The sequence below is a fragment of the Oratosquilla oratoria genome, chromosome 1 (assembly GCF_046742065.1).
Source record: "Oratosquilla oratoria isolate Oo_2021 chromosome 1, ASM4674206v1, whole genome shotgun sequence".
NCBI classification, from domain to species: Eukaryota; Metazoa; Arthropoda; class Malacostraca; order Stomatopoda; family Squillidae; genus Oratosquilla; species Oratosquilla oratoria.
Window position 1 is genome coordinate 126,068,941 of NC_134777.1, and position 13,196 is coordinate 126,082,136.

The following is a 13,196-nucleotide window of genomic DNA, read 5'->3' on the forward strand; positions in this document are numbered from 1 at the left end:
ATGGTCATATGAAAAAATAAAACACTAAAATAGAATAAGAATTAAGAGATTCAGCGAGGTATCCGTCCAATAGTATACAAGATAATAGTGGCATGCACAGGTCTCACAAATGTAAATGAAATTATTGACAAAACGCCACTCTCCTAATAAATACATAAATATAAATCAAGTTAACTCATCACCAATGACATACAGGGTATTCATAATTTGTGTAAAATATTCTTAATTACCGCAGTATCCAGTGCATTATTTTGTATTGAAGGAACTATTACAATTATGAAAAAGGTCCTTACAGTGCACATGCCTACAAGATAATGACTACATACCTGCACTGGTTGACAATTCTATTCTCTACTCATTATACTGTACAGTAGCTGTCAATTCTTTGTACAATAGCTGTCAACTCTTTTTGTACAGTAGCTGTCATTTACTTTGTTACTGACGAATAACCACACATCGATACCCAAACATGGGTGAAAATTGGCATGTGTCACGTGACCGTTTCCATACCTGCTGACCCCTAAGTAGAAACTAGCCACTTTTAACTACGAAATACACATATCTAGTTAACGCTGCTAACATCAATGCAATAAGCGACAAATATTCACGACTGAAAATGCAATATTCCTAATTATTCTTGTTCACAAAACCCATTTATACGAGCACAATTGTTGAACACCGCCTGACGTTATGAGTTCTTGTAAAATTCATATCAACTAATATCGTGAGCAATTACTGTAGTTAGGTTTGATGAATGCCTTACGTTTGTTAATTTGTGCACCATATTCATTTCGCTGGGAAAGCTTGCAGACTAGTGTACAATTGTGGATCATTTCCCAAGATAAGAAAACGCAAACATTATTCGATTCTCATACCGAACATAATCTTTCCAGACTCTGCTGATTCATTATCCAACTATCCATCTCTTCAAGGACCCGTATCCTGCTATACCCAACTACATCCTCGATATGTCTCACTCCACTCTCCTGATCAAGTTTTACGTCAAGAAGACAGAATGCATGCTCATCGAGGACAACAATTGTAAAGACATGGCGTACTACGATATCGTAAAGTCTTGCACTCACTACAGCTGTTTTGGGTACCTTGACGTGTGGGCACCCTAGCTTCATCGCCCATCTTCACCACAATGTACTTCTATAACATAAGTTTAAACTATTTGGCGTCCATTATAAATAAAATATTAACCAATCCTGGACTAAACAACCCCTCATCACTATAAAAATACTGGCACCATTCGCCAATGTGAAGGAAAAGTCGTTGATATCAACAATAAGTTTAATTCAAATACAAGGAACAAGTAATTCGACATTTTACATCAATTTCGTGGAGCCTCCTACCCACCTGTCCAAACAGTTATGAAAAATATCCCCCACCCAACCACGTCAATATCGGATGTCAATAAAATCCATCACTACGAGTGTGAGGCGGCGGATGATTTATTTCTCCCCACCATAAAGAGACTACAAAGAGGCCTCTTAGCCAAGCTTGGGCAAGCTTGGGGTCACGAGACGACCCCATATCCCACCGCTGCCACCACTTTGTTGGAGTGGGTTTTGGTCAAACCGAACCAGTGTGAGGCGGCGGATGATTTCTTTCGCCGTCGGACGATTTCTTTCTCCCCATTATCTCTCCACCATGAAGATACTACAAAGAGGCCTCTCAGCCAAGCTCGGGCAAGCTTGGGATCACGAGCCGACCCCATATCCCATAGATCTGCCAGAAGACTCTAAACAACTCCAAGTCACCCCAAGCATAGGTCATAAGTCACCGCTACGGTCGCCGCTCTACGTTTTGGCAACACCAAGAGTGCCACCCTTCTGCATGTTTCTTATTGGGTACCCTCAATAGGAAACGCCCATTTTTCCATGATGTATAATTTTAGCTAGGAAGATCTGGCACCTCAGGGCTTTCCTGGGAGCAGCCAGCTTCGATTTGTATTAGAATATGTCTAGCAATAAACGGGAAAACCAAAACTCGTTTGACAAAAACCCACTCCAACACTAGTCCTGCCCTGTTGTCTTGATATGATGACCTTGCCTCCATAACCCTCGACCCTTTTGAATGTCTCTATTGCATACCGTCGCCAATCACCAGCGTTTCTATCACCGGTGAAGTGGATTCATGAATGTGGTTAAAGAGGTTATCACACCGGGCTATTTTTTCTCCAACCTCCGATTAATCGGCGCTACCGCCAACCTCCAACACTTATTCCGACGTAGAATCACTATAGGGCCCCATTCACAACGATTTTCAACCCCAACCCAGACCAAATTTTCTCGTGGATGGGCTCCAGCAACCTACCTCGCAACCCCGATTTGCAGGTCGTGGTTGGGGTTGGAGTCGTTCAGATTTTCCTGATATTTTGTGGGCGGAGCTTTATGTCTGTGTTGGGGTTGGAGTGGTGGATGGGTGCGGACAACCAAATCTATCACTTGTGCCCAAAATTTCGTACCGTGCGTTTGTAGCTATAGTTGTGCTGCCAAACTAAAAAAAATGGAAGCGTACAGTAAAGATTTCGTAAGAGAGATTATTGAGATATACCGTCAAAATCCATGCCTATGGAAAGTTAAAAGAACCTTATAAATTGCATCACAGGTCTCAGGAATTATTCTTCTTTGTGCTTGGGGCGATATGAGTGAAGAAAATATGAGGTCTTCATATGACCTCCCTGTTGCTAGGAATCGTAATGTACATACGAGACGTTCATGAGGTGTAATAGCCTTCCTCATCATCGTATCCTGGTTTTTTTTTTTTTTTATGATTGGTGTTACCAAGGACAGAAGTTATAAAAATGTGGATTCATCCATTCTTAAATAGTTCATATAGTCTTTAGGCTCTAGTCTCAGTTCCTATAATAATTGATTATGGGATAGCTTGTTTCTTTTTTGAAGCCAAGACTTACACCACTTTGACTTTTTTTTGCGCTTTCTATCTGCCTCTAAAAAACAGCAATATTAAAAAGATCGTCAGAGTCGAGATCAGACATCTTATCACAATAGAACTGCGAAAAATTGGACAATTGGTTATTGCAGTGAGTGGCGAAGCCGCGAACCACAACTCCAACCCCGACCATGTTCGAAATCTGGGTTGGGGTTGAAAATCGTTGTCGTGAATGGGACCCAGGCATACAATTTTGTTTTCTCAACAGATATAAATAGGCCGAAGGAAATTTATTTTCCTCCAGCGTATCAGATTCCTTCCCGAAAGCTGCGACCTCCAACAGTCGGAGGAAAATAGCCCAGTGTGATGACGCCCTCTGAGGGGGACTTGATAGTAGAAAGAAGGGACAGATGATAAAACCGATTAGTATTTTCTTTCCAATAAAGATCAGTCTCTCATCATAGTGGATATTCTTAATTTTCATCTAGCTTTGTTTAAATAAGATGTAAGGAAGTTTATTTGGCATTGAATCAATATACATGAAGTGCAGATACAATAACACATACTGTAGTTCGAAAAAAGTTGCAATTGCCGAGGATAACACTAAAAAGCATGTAAGCTTCTTTCCTGTGTTCCTCGAGATATTGATTTATAGTTATTCCTCTTTCAAATAATCAATTATATCCAACCAAACAAATATTGAGCCATCTATATCATCACATGCCACTTTCAAATCATTTAGATATTATTCATTCTTAGTTTCAATTCCGCTACACTTCTCAGATTCAAATCTATCATTCTCCAGTCACTTCAGTTTAGTTTGTTGGTCATTTTTCATTACTCGAATAAGTTTTTGTTCTTTCTTCTGTTGTATCTCTTTTAAGCCAAATCTTCTTACTTATTTTTGTCTGCCAATTTCCAGTACCATTGATTATTTCATTTGCCACAGACTGTGAATTGAATTTCATATTATTGGTCCTGCTCCCCTGCATACTCGTCTAAATATTTCTTCAAATGCAGTTGTTGTGCATTACCATTAATAACATGTCCTTGGTTGATTCAACACCTTATGGGGCATCCCGGTGTTTGCTGCCGCCTGAGGATCTCTAATGAAATGTGCTAGCCCCTTTAATTCCGAGAGGGCGCCATGAATGAAACAGAAAAAAGTACCACTCTATACGGAAGTAAGCCAGAGATCAATAAAACAGCCTGGCGACAAACCACAAAGAACAAATCAATTGATAGATGCCACCCGGCAGTGAAGTGGTAGCGGGAAATGCCTTTGCTACAACAGCAGGAGTATCATGGAGATCAATGAAAGACAACGCAGGGAATAACCAGAATAAAAGGTACGTGCAGATCGACGCACAGGAGCTCAGTGCTATCGATACCAACAACCGAGTGCATCAAGAAAGTGGGATGCATTTTGCACCTGAACAACTAGCGACACTGAACAATGTGAGCTTCCGCATGAGAAAGTAGGGGAAAAGAAGAGAATTTGGCCAGTCTCACTTTCCTTCATTCGTTCGCGCGACGTCATGAACGGACCATGTTCCGTAACGTATCGTTCAGCAAACGTACGTTGACATGGAAGCGGCTTAACGGCCACGAAATAGTCTGTGTTCCAATTATCGGTAGGGCTACTATTCCTAATGGAAGTACTGGCGTGACACAAATGGCTTCCCTAGGTTCCGTGAGTGTCCCGGTGTATAACGGCAACAATTACTTTATAACTGTATGAATCATAATGGAAAACATATAAATTGAGAATACACTATTTTCGTACACCAAACGATATGTGCGCTACTGCGGAGTTTTGTTTTCACGCTACTGAAATGAATTCCCGCTGTGTTAGGAATATGTTTTTTGGACTATAAGAACGCATGACAAAAGATGACAACGCAGTTCACCTGTACGTGACCCTCAATACAGAATAACAGACGCCTGTAAAACTGAAAACAGTGACCGCAACATGACATTCGCTATTTACGTAAAACTTAGGATGAGCCGCAGCCTGAAGCGAGTGACCTTGAAAACTAGGACAGAGAGCAGTGGACACCGACAACGGTCAACGGTTATTATTACAGGGGGTGATAAACGGCCTTGACACTATGCAACTGGTAACTTTGGCATTAAACAAGAGATGGCGTTGACGCTGCGCAACAGGTGGCCTTTACATTGGACAACACATGGCCCGAGCATTGGGTAGCAGATGCTTCAGCATTGACCAACAGGTTATAACTGAAGCACTAGTGATCTGGGCATCACCGAGTCACCCGTTTCCTTCGACCTGATAACGGCTTTATCGATTCGTAAATGACTAACAGGAAATTTATGAGTTTGAATGCAACTACAACCTAACCTAACTGCGACAGTTGGGAATTTCAATATATGGTCATATGAAAAAATAAAAACAATAAAATAGAATAAGAATTAAGAGATTCAGCGAGGTATACGTCCAATAGTATACAAGATAATAGTGGTATGCACAGGTCTCACAAATGTAAATGAAATCATTGACAAAACGCCACTCTAATAAATACATAAATATGAATCAAGTTAACACATCACCAATGACATACAGGGTATTCAAAATTTGTGTAAAATATTCTTAACCTCAGTATCCAGTGCATTATTCTGTATTGAAGGGATTATTACAATTATGAAAAAGGTCTTCACTGTGCACATGCCTACAAAATAATGACTACATCCCTGCACTGGTTGACAATTCTATTCTCTACTCATTGTACTGTACAGTAGCTGTCAATTCTTTGTACAGTATCTGTCAACTCTTTTTTGTACAGTAGCTGCCATTTACTTTAGTGCACCGAGCGCAAATTGGCATTGTTATTGACGAATAAGCACTTATCAATACCCAAACAGTAAGGTAACAACATGGGAGTGAAAATTGGCAGTTTGTCACGTGACCGTTTCCATACCTGCTGACCCCTAAATAGAAAGTAGTCACTTTATACTACGAAATACACATTTCTAGTTAACGGTGCTAACATCAATGCAGTAAGCGACAAATATTCACGACTGAAAATGCAATATTCCTAATTCTTGTTCGCAAAACCCATTTATACGAGCACAATTGTTGAACACCGCCTTACGTCATTTCTTGTAAAATTCATATCAACTAATACCGTGAGCAATTACTGTAGTTAGGTTTGATGAATACCTTAAGTTTGTTAATTTGTGCACCATATTCATAGCGCTGGGAAAGCTTGCAAACTTAGTGTACAATTGTGGATCATTTCCCAAGATAAGAAAACCCAAACATTTCTCATACCGAATATAATCTTTCCAGACTCTGCTGATTCATTATCCAGCTGAACAAGTGTTAAAAGACCCGCATCCTGCAATACCCAACTACATCCTCGATATGTCTCACTCCACTCTCCTGATCAAGTTTTACATCAAGGAGACAGAATGCTTGCTCATCGAGAGCAACAATTGTACATACAAAGCGTCCCACGATATCGTAGTGTCTTGCACTCATTACAGCTGTTTTGGGTACCTTGACGTGTGGGCACCTTAGCTTCATCGCCCATCTTCACCACAATGTACTTCTATAACAAAGTTTAAACTATTTGGCGTCCATTATAAATAAAATATTAACCAATCCTGGACTAAACAACCCCTCATCACTACAAAAATACTGGCATCATTCGCCAATGTGAAGGAAAAGTCGTTGATATCAACAATAAGTTTAATTCAAATACAAGGAACAAGTAATTCGACATTTTACATCAATTTCGTGGAGCCTCCTACCCACCTGTCCAAACAATTATGAAAAATATCCCCCACCCAACCACGTCAATACTGGATGTCAATAAAACCCAAAACTTACATTTTTTTTTTACAAAATATTTATTAAAAGATGTACCACTGTCTGCAATTTATAAATAACCTGTGGCTGTTACATCACAGAAACACAAAGAACAAATAGTTTGTAGGTTGGCGGACAAATAGAAAATTGTAGAACTGACATCTTTTAAAACAAAATTGAAGCATTTCAACTTGAATGGAATGCTATGAAGATAGTGATGAAAACCTACAAACACAAGACCTTCACAACTTATACATTAATTACGAGCCACAGGGGGGTAGACATTAGCATTCACCTAAGGTAGAGTACAAACCTAAGGTTTCCGATCTACTTGGAACTTTACAGGGAGAAACAAGTCATCCAAGACGATACAGTACTCAAAATACAGCACAATGCACTACACCTCCCTAGACCTTTCAAGGACATAGAATTGCATTAAGTGTACACCTCAATTAAGTAATTTAATAAATCAATTCACTTAAAAAGCAACATGGAAAATGATGAACTGATTATGAACTTGTCCATGTCTAGTGTGCTATAAATTGAGACACCTTGTCATCACCCTTCACTGCACAACAATGCACAGCTACTCGGCTCTCGCGGGAGTGAGACACCCTTTAACCAAGGTGACTGGTATGCAAGACGCGAGTGCAGGCCTTATGTTAGTTAAGGTTACAGGCCAAATGTTGGGCTCACTTAATATTAACTTTGTTTGTGACATACAAGCACAGATAATACTCGTCTCCACAAAACTGAACCTTTGCCCAATTTCAAAATCCTTATAAAGTTACTACCATTTACATTCAGTAGTCAAGAACACATGTCCTGCACTCATCTGCACCCTCCTCCCTAATGAGATAATGATTGCTGTACAATGACCAAGTGTATAATGGTAGGGGGCCCCTTTGCGCCTATTAATCTCCCTTAACTTATGCAGCCTCGAGGAAATGGTCCTTCAGGTGTTTCATCATGCCAAATGTACGGAAGCGCTTCACACCTGGAATTGGAAATGTGCACAAAATGTCAACATCACAATACATGGCAACAATTCTACCCACATAATATAAACATAAAAATTGGAAATAAATAATAAAAATAAATTAAATAAAAATAAAAAATAGCATATGTACACCCATGTTAAAAAACAAAATAAATTAAAATATAAAACAAACAAGTAAATAAATATAAATAAACGTTATAAAATACAATGGAATACCTCCACAAGGGCCATGTCAAAGCCAACATCCACCACAGATTAGATCATTAAAAGACAATACGACACTTACCAATAACCTTTAAGAGTTGATCATCACATATAGCGAACTGCTTATTTTCTGGATCCTGAAGATTTCTCTCCTTGATGACTGCCCAAACTTTCTTTACAACTTCATGCCGTGGCATCACATCTGCCCCAACAAGATCAGCCAGTTCTGGTGACAGTCGGAAGGATTTTGTGAAGGCGGATTTCTTGTTCCTCCTTCCACCTCCCTTGTTCTGTGGAGTAGCAACCTAAATATAGCCAACATTTCACTCTCTATTAGATCTATAACATGTGGTACTCTGGACACAAAAACAATTCATCGAACTTACACTCTTCTTGCGTTTTCCCCACTCTTCATCACTGTCGTCGTCATCATCAACCTTGCGTTTCTTCGGGCTGGCCTTGGGTTTTCTCTTCTTTGCACCAGGTTCATAGTCATCATCTTCATCCTTCTCCTGCAAGTTGAAAATGGGTAAGTAATACAACTCAAGAATGAAGGTAGACAAAACTAACTGAAACAAAACATTCAGCATTACAAATACTGCATTTCATGTTGCTAACTCTAGTAGGTTCTCATAACCTAATTTTCCTGCATAGCACAATGTATTTAGTGCTGCCAAAACAATGTTGCACATTGCAAAATATAATCTCTCAAAAACTAGTTTTGAAAAAAGCAGAATATATCTAGAAAAAAAATGTTAAGAGATTGTTTTATAAAAATACATTCCCACTAGATCCATACCTCTGGTTCTGGTTCAGATTCTGACTCATCCTTGCCCCTACGAGGTGGGGGCGCCTCCTCCTCTGAAGCCTCTTCCTCCTCTTCAGAGTGTGAATTCACTTGATCCTCAACGTCTGCCATGATTAATTGGTCGATCTCGTCCTTACGATCACTCAAGTCAACTCCAAGTTTTGAACCAATCTGTAATCTGACTTTCTTACTCGAGAGCGTATTTAGGTCTGCCCCCTTGAGTATTGCTGCAACAATGGAGAAAAAGACAATCAGATGCACAATTCTCGATATTTATAGACTCTCACATCACACAAACAAATACCAAACGCCGTAGGTCTATTGTTCATGGGCAATGTTGAAGTCAAACATGTGCACTAAGACAACGCGATGAGAAACAGCAGCAGCATCAACAGCAGCAGCAGCAGCAGCAGCAGCAACGGCTTCGCCTTTGTCACATCAAAACCATACCGAAAAATCACTTCACTAAGAGCTGAATTTCTATGAACGATGAATTACGGCGTACTTCGTGTTAATACATCAATATGTACCAAGGGCGCTTTGGATGAGCGCGATACTTGGTTATTCACTGGGCTTACAATCCCAACCCATTCTTTCGCCATTTTGTCATCATTCTACGCCTTAACAATCGCAAAAACTGGTTTCGAAGGCTGATTTAGCCTTAGAACATATGCTTATGATGGTAAAAATTAAAATTCCATATGGCAATACAAGAATGACTAATGAAAAGCTGTAGTCGATACCTCTCCTATACCTGTGTGAGCGGTAAGCGAGCCCAAAATGCCGGTCTCGACTCTGGGGTACGACGCTCCAAGGCTCAACTGACAGAAATAAAGGAGACTGCTACTTACTCGTCAATTTGCACAAAAAGTAAATATCGGACAACGAAAATTTCTATACCAACGTAACGGCACACCTTAGTCAAATTCAATATCACTTCCACAAACTATAAACAATTAAAGATAACCGATATATAAACATAAACTCTTGGTCCATACCTCACCCCTTCTCTCCTCTTGCCCCGTCAACCAGTAGTGACGCTCAAGAGCGCTTGGCTTGGGTGTCCAGCATCAACATGTGGCACCGTCGCCTCTTCTACTCGATTGTACTTTTGGCAACATGGCATGAAAACACATGCTTCCACAGAGATTTGGCAACTATGCATTTCTATGGACACAGGCCGACTCCTTCGACATTTGGCTTTGTTTCTACTTTATCATTTGATAACAGCTTCCTGTACAAAGTATCTTTCACCAGTATAACTTCATACAAGTTACTTGCACGAAGAACAACATTTTGATAACTAGGATATGTAGAAAAACTAACCTGCCACCTCCTTGCGAAGTGTTTCCCTGCTGATCTGCGCCATGTTGAAACAAGTACTGTCTGTCTTATAAGAAGTTACTCGAGGAAGTAAACTCACCCTAAATGATAATGGTCGAAAGTGACTCATTTGCATTTATCAAACCCAAAAATAATGTCTTATTCATGTTTTTCACTCATAACAGAAAATTGTGAATCTAAATTTGAAATATACTAATTAATTTACACTATTCCTACAATTCACAGTACGAGAAGTATAAGTTTGAAAACTATATGTAATGATAGCCTAAAATGTTATTCTTCTATAATTCATTAACTATTGGGAGTTTAGATAGCTGACACTGTCCTATTTTCATAATTATACATCTAATACCTATATAATATTCCCATTTTCTGTAACAATACTTTGCGCTGTTGCCAAGTTTCTCATCATCCAGTAAGACCCTTGGTGGCCGGCGTGGGGTCGAGGCGGACGCGGCCATCGCCTCTCGGGCCTCTTCATTATGAATCAAAATGGCGGAGTTTGTCTTAGCTCTCCTGGACGCTTCAAGGTATATGTTTTTTCTGATAGAACATAATTTGGTGCGTAAAAAACATACAAATTCAACCATTTTATGTGGGAATATGTAAAATACATTACAATTGGAGTGTTCCAAAGAACGTGCGCGAAGATAAACTAGAAATAACTGGTTAGGTAGGGCGCTCTCCAATCCCACACCTATGACGCCATGTATAAAGATGGTTTCCTTATGGCACACCCTCGGATAGAATGCTACACTACACAGTTGCACTTTAGTTGAATACAAATATTAATATTCTTATGGGGTTTGTTCAGTGACTTAGCCAGCTAAAATGCATTTATTCACAATGCCAAGAGACAAAGGAAATCCCAGAAAAAAAAATGCGAGTAATGAAAACTATTTATGTACAGCTTCATATAAGTAAGACTAGTAGTTTTGAACATAGTTACACATATAGTATCAAATTGTATTTATGAAAAGATTCATATGAAATCACAATTCAAATAATAAAAAAGTAACGACAAAGCGTAAAGTAATATGGCCGAGTTGAGGCAAACCCGGATAATTGCAAAATCTGCTATTGTTTTATTGATATCCTTTAAGTTAACTTAAGACAAAGAAAATACCTTACAGATATAAGACTATGATTATCTTCTCATATCTTCTGGACCATGGGGAAATATACACACACTGGTGATCATTCAAATAAACGACGCCTACAGCCGGGTTGCTGGAAGCAATGTCAGTTGGAAATTCAAGCAAAAGACGTGCAGGATACGCCGCGTAATTAGTCTTTACAAATGCAGCAGAATTAAGACGAATGTAGTAGCGTGAAAAGTTGTGCTCATATGATTTGCATAAACAAGTCGAAATGTAGTCCATGAAATACCAGTAAAGTTGTATCCGTTACAAACATAATTAGTCAGACTGGCAACTTGAACACTGGAGATTCCCATGCACTAGACAGGGCTACTACTTAGCTAAACCCATACTATATTCGATTTTGATATTTCCTTTTCCTTTGTAGTTTCCATACATCTGTATTCATGCAAACATTTCATTTCATGACAATAAAATATTCACCGATTTATCAGAAATGGAACCTTCTTTCAAATCTGAAAGCGAAAATATGTAACTGATGACATTCCAGAAAGATTCTTGTTGCATAACAGATTATGACAGTGCAGATGGATTAAGAATAACCCTAAGCAATCCCGTAATAGTTGAGTTGAGAAATTAGATATCAGTATATGAATTGGTAAGAGTGCTGAAACTGATGAATGACCAAGATGCGTTAACGGAATTTCTATAACTGCACTTATATTTTTGTTTGACTTGATATAAAGTAAGCCAATTTTATCTAGTGTTTCAATAGCAATCAATAATCCTCATTGGAAGGTTTTCATTGGATGGCATGTTCATAATGATTACTGTAGAATATTCATTACATCGTTACAGCATTCGCATCACCATGATTGGAGATTCGGCAACACTGTCACGGATGATGTCACACTTCAACGCCTACACATAAACTGTCTGATAGCAAACAATAGTCGAACTACGAAGACGATTTACGCCATCCAATGAGAAGTTAATAACTTGCACGATGGGGAACAGTCATTGCTGCATGGCTAATATTGATTAATATCGCAAATGTCTTCTTAGTACAATCGTGATGAATAATGGGAAATGCACATAATACCGAATGATCCAACACGCAGAAATGTATTATTACATGCTAGTATTACTTATTCAATGTTTGTAATGTGTACCATAGGGGAGAATTAAGGATTACGTTCACTGGGTAAGGCATCTGGAAGGTAGTGAAAGTATAAAACTAGTTCAATACATTGTGCAAGTGTTTGACGACTTCATAATTTTGTTGCCAGGGGATACAACTCATTGATTGGGCTTTTAATCTATTTTCGTGCGGAGAATATTCACAATACAATTGAATTGACATAGTTGTACAACATGGTGACTGAATCAGTATTTGTTAAAATGTTTTCAATCTTATCTCTCCAGCAGTGTGCATGAAAACTTCCATCAATAACCACTAGTCAAGGGTGTTATCCAGTTATTTATTCATATATACCTGTACATACCAAACGTGTATCTTAGTCAATATGGGAAGCCAGAACGTTGTATCAGTATCCCAATTTTCTGGCTTTACATTTACCTCTAAACAGTGAAAAGAAATATAACTGGTTCTTAACAAGATATTGTTTATCATGGATCACAACAAATTCCCATTTCCAGGTTAAAAGCTAATATGTCATTGTCTAGAAACTTAGAAGCCCCATAGATCTCTCTGGGAAAAGACTTGGGACTGTTGCAAGTGTTCCACAAGTGTGGAACTGTTTCTGTTTTACCAGCTTATAGCAGCAGAAGGGGAGCAGTTGCTAATGGAGGAAATAAGGTTAATAGAGGTCTTGGGCATGGTCTATTGACCAAAGTTTCAGCTCCTCAGGGCTGCATCTCTAGATGGAGGTGAATGTATTGACATATTTTGAAGGCAAAATTATTTTCTCTGACATCCTTCTTGCATAACATAAGAGGCAAATGTATTGGCAGATTTTGAAGGAAACATTATTTTCTCTGAGATCC

The 13,196-nt window shown here is 39.0% G+C and overlaps 2 protein-coding genes across 3 annotated transcripts in view; one reads left to right on the forward strand and one right to left on the reverse strand.

The window, feature by feature from the left end:
- The window catches only part of LOC143026514 (uncharacterized), a 50,642-nt gene extending 42,911 nt beyond the window's left edge, over positions 1 to 7,731 (forward strand). Inside the window, exon 7 of the mRNA XM_076187049.1 lies at positions 894 to 7,731. Within this exon, the coding sequence (XP_076043164.1) occupies positions 894 to 1,124 (231 nt within the window). The 3' untranslated portion in view covers positions 1,125 to 7,731. The remainder of the gene's footprint in view (positions 1 to 893) is intronic.
- On the reverse strand, positions 6,600 to 10,177 carry Non2 (upstream activation factor subunit spp27 homolog Non2). Of its 2 annotated transcripts, none has more exons than XM_076187036.1 (5): positions 10,072 to 10,177; positions 8,737 to 8,972; positions 8,324 to 8,449; positions 8,020 to 8,227; positions 6,600 to 7,730 (listed from the first exon to the last, which is right to left on the reverse strand). In XM_076187036.1, exons 1-5 carry the CDS (start codon positions 10,112 to 10,114, stop codon positions 7,663 to 7,665), a joined length of 681 nt encoding a protein of 226 aa, XP_076043151.1. In that variant the 5' UTR covers positions 10,115 to 10,177; the 3' UTR covers positions 6,600 to 7,662. The 2 variants fall into 2 exon arrangements, with proteins under 2 accessions (XP_076043151.1, XP_076043143.1); XM_076187028.1 differs by having other exon boundaries at positions 8,020 to 8,242; positions 10,072 to 10,175.
- Positions 10,178 to 13,196: the final 3,019 nt, after the last annotated feature.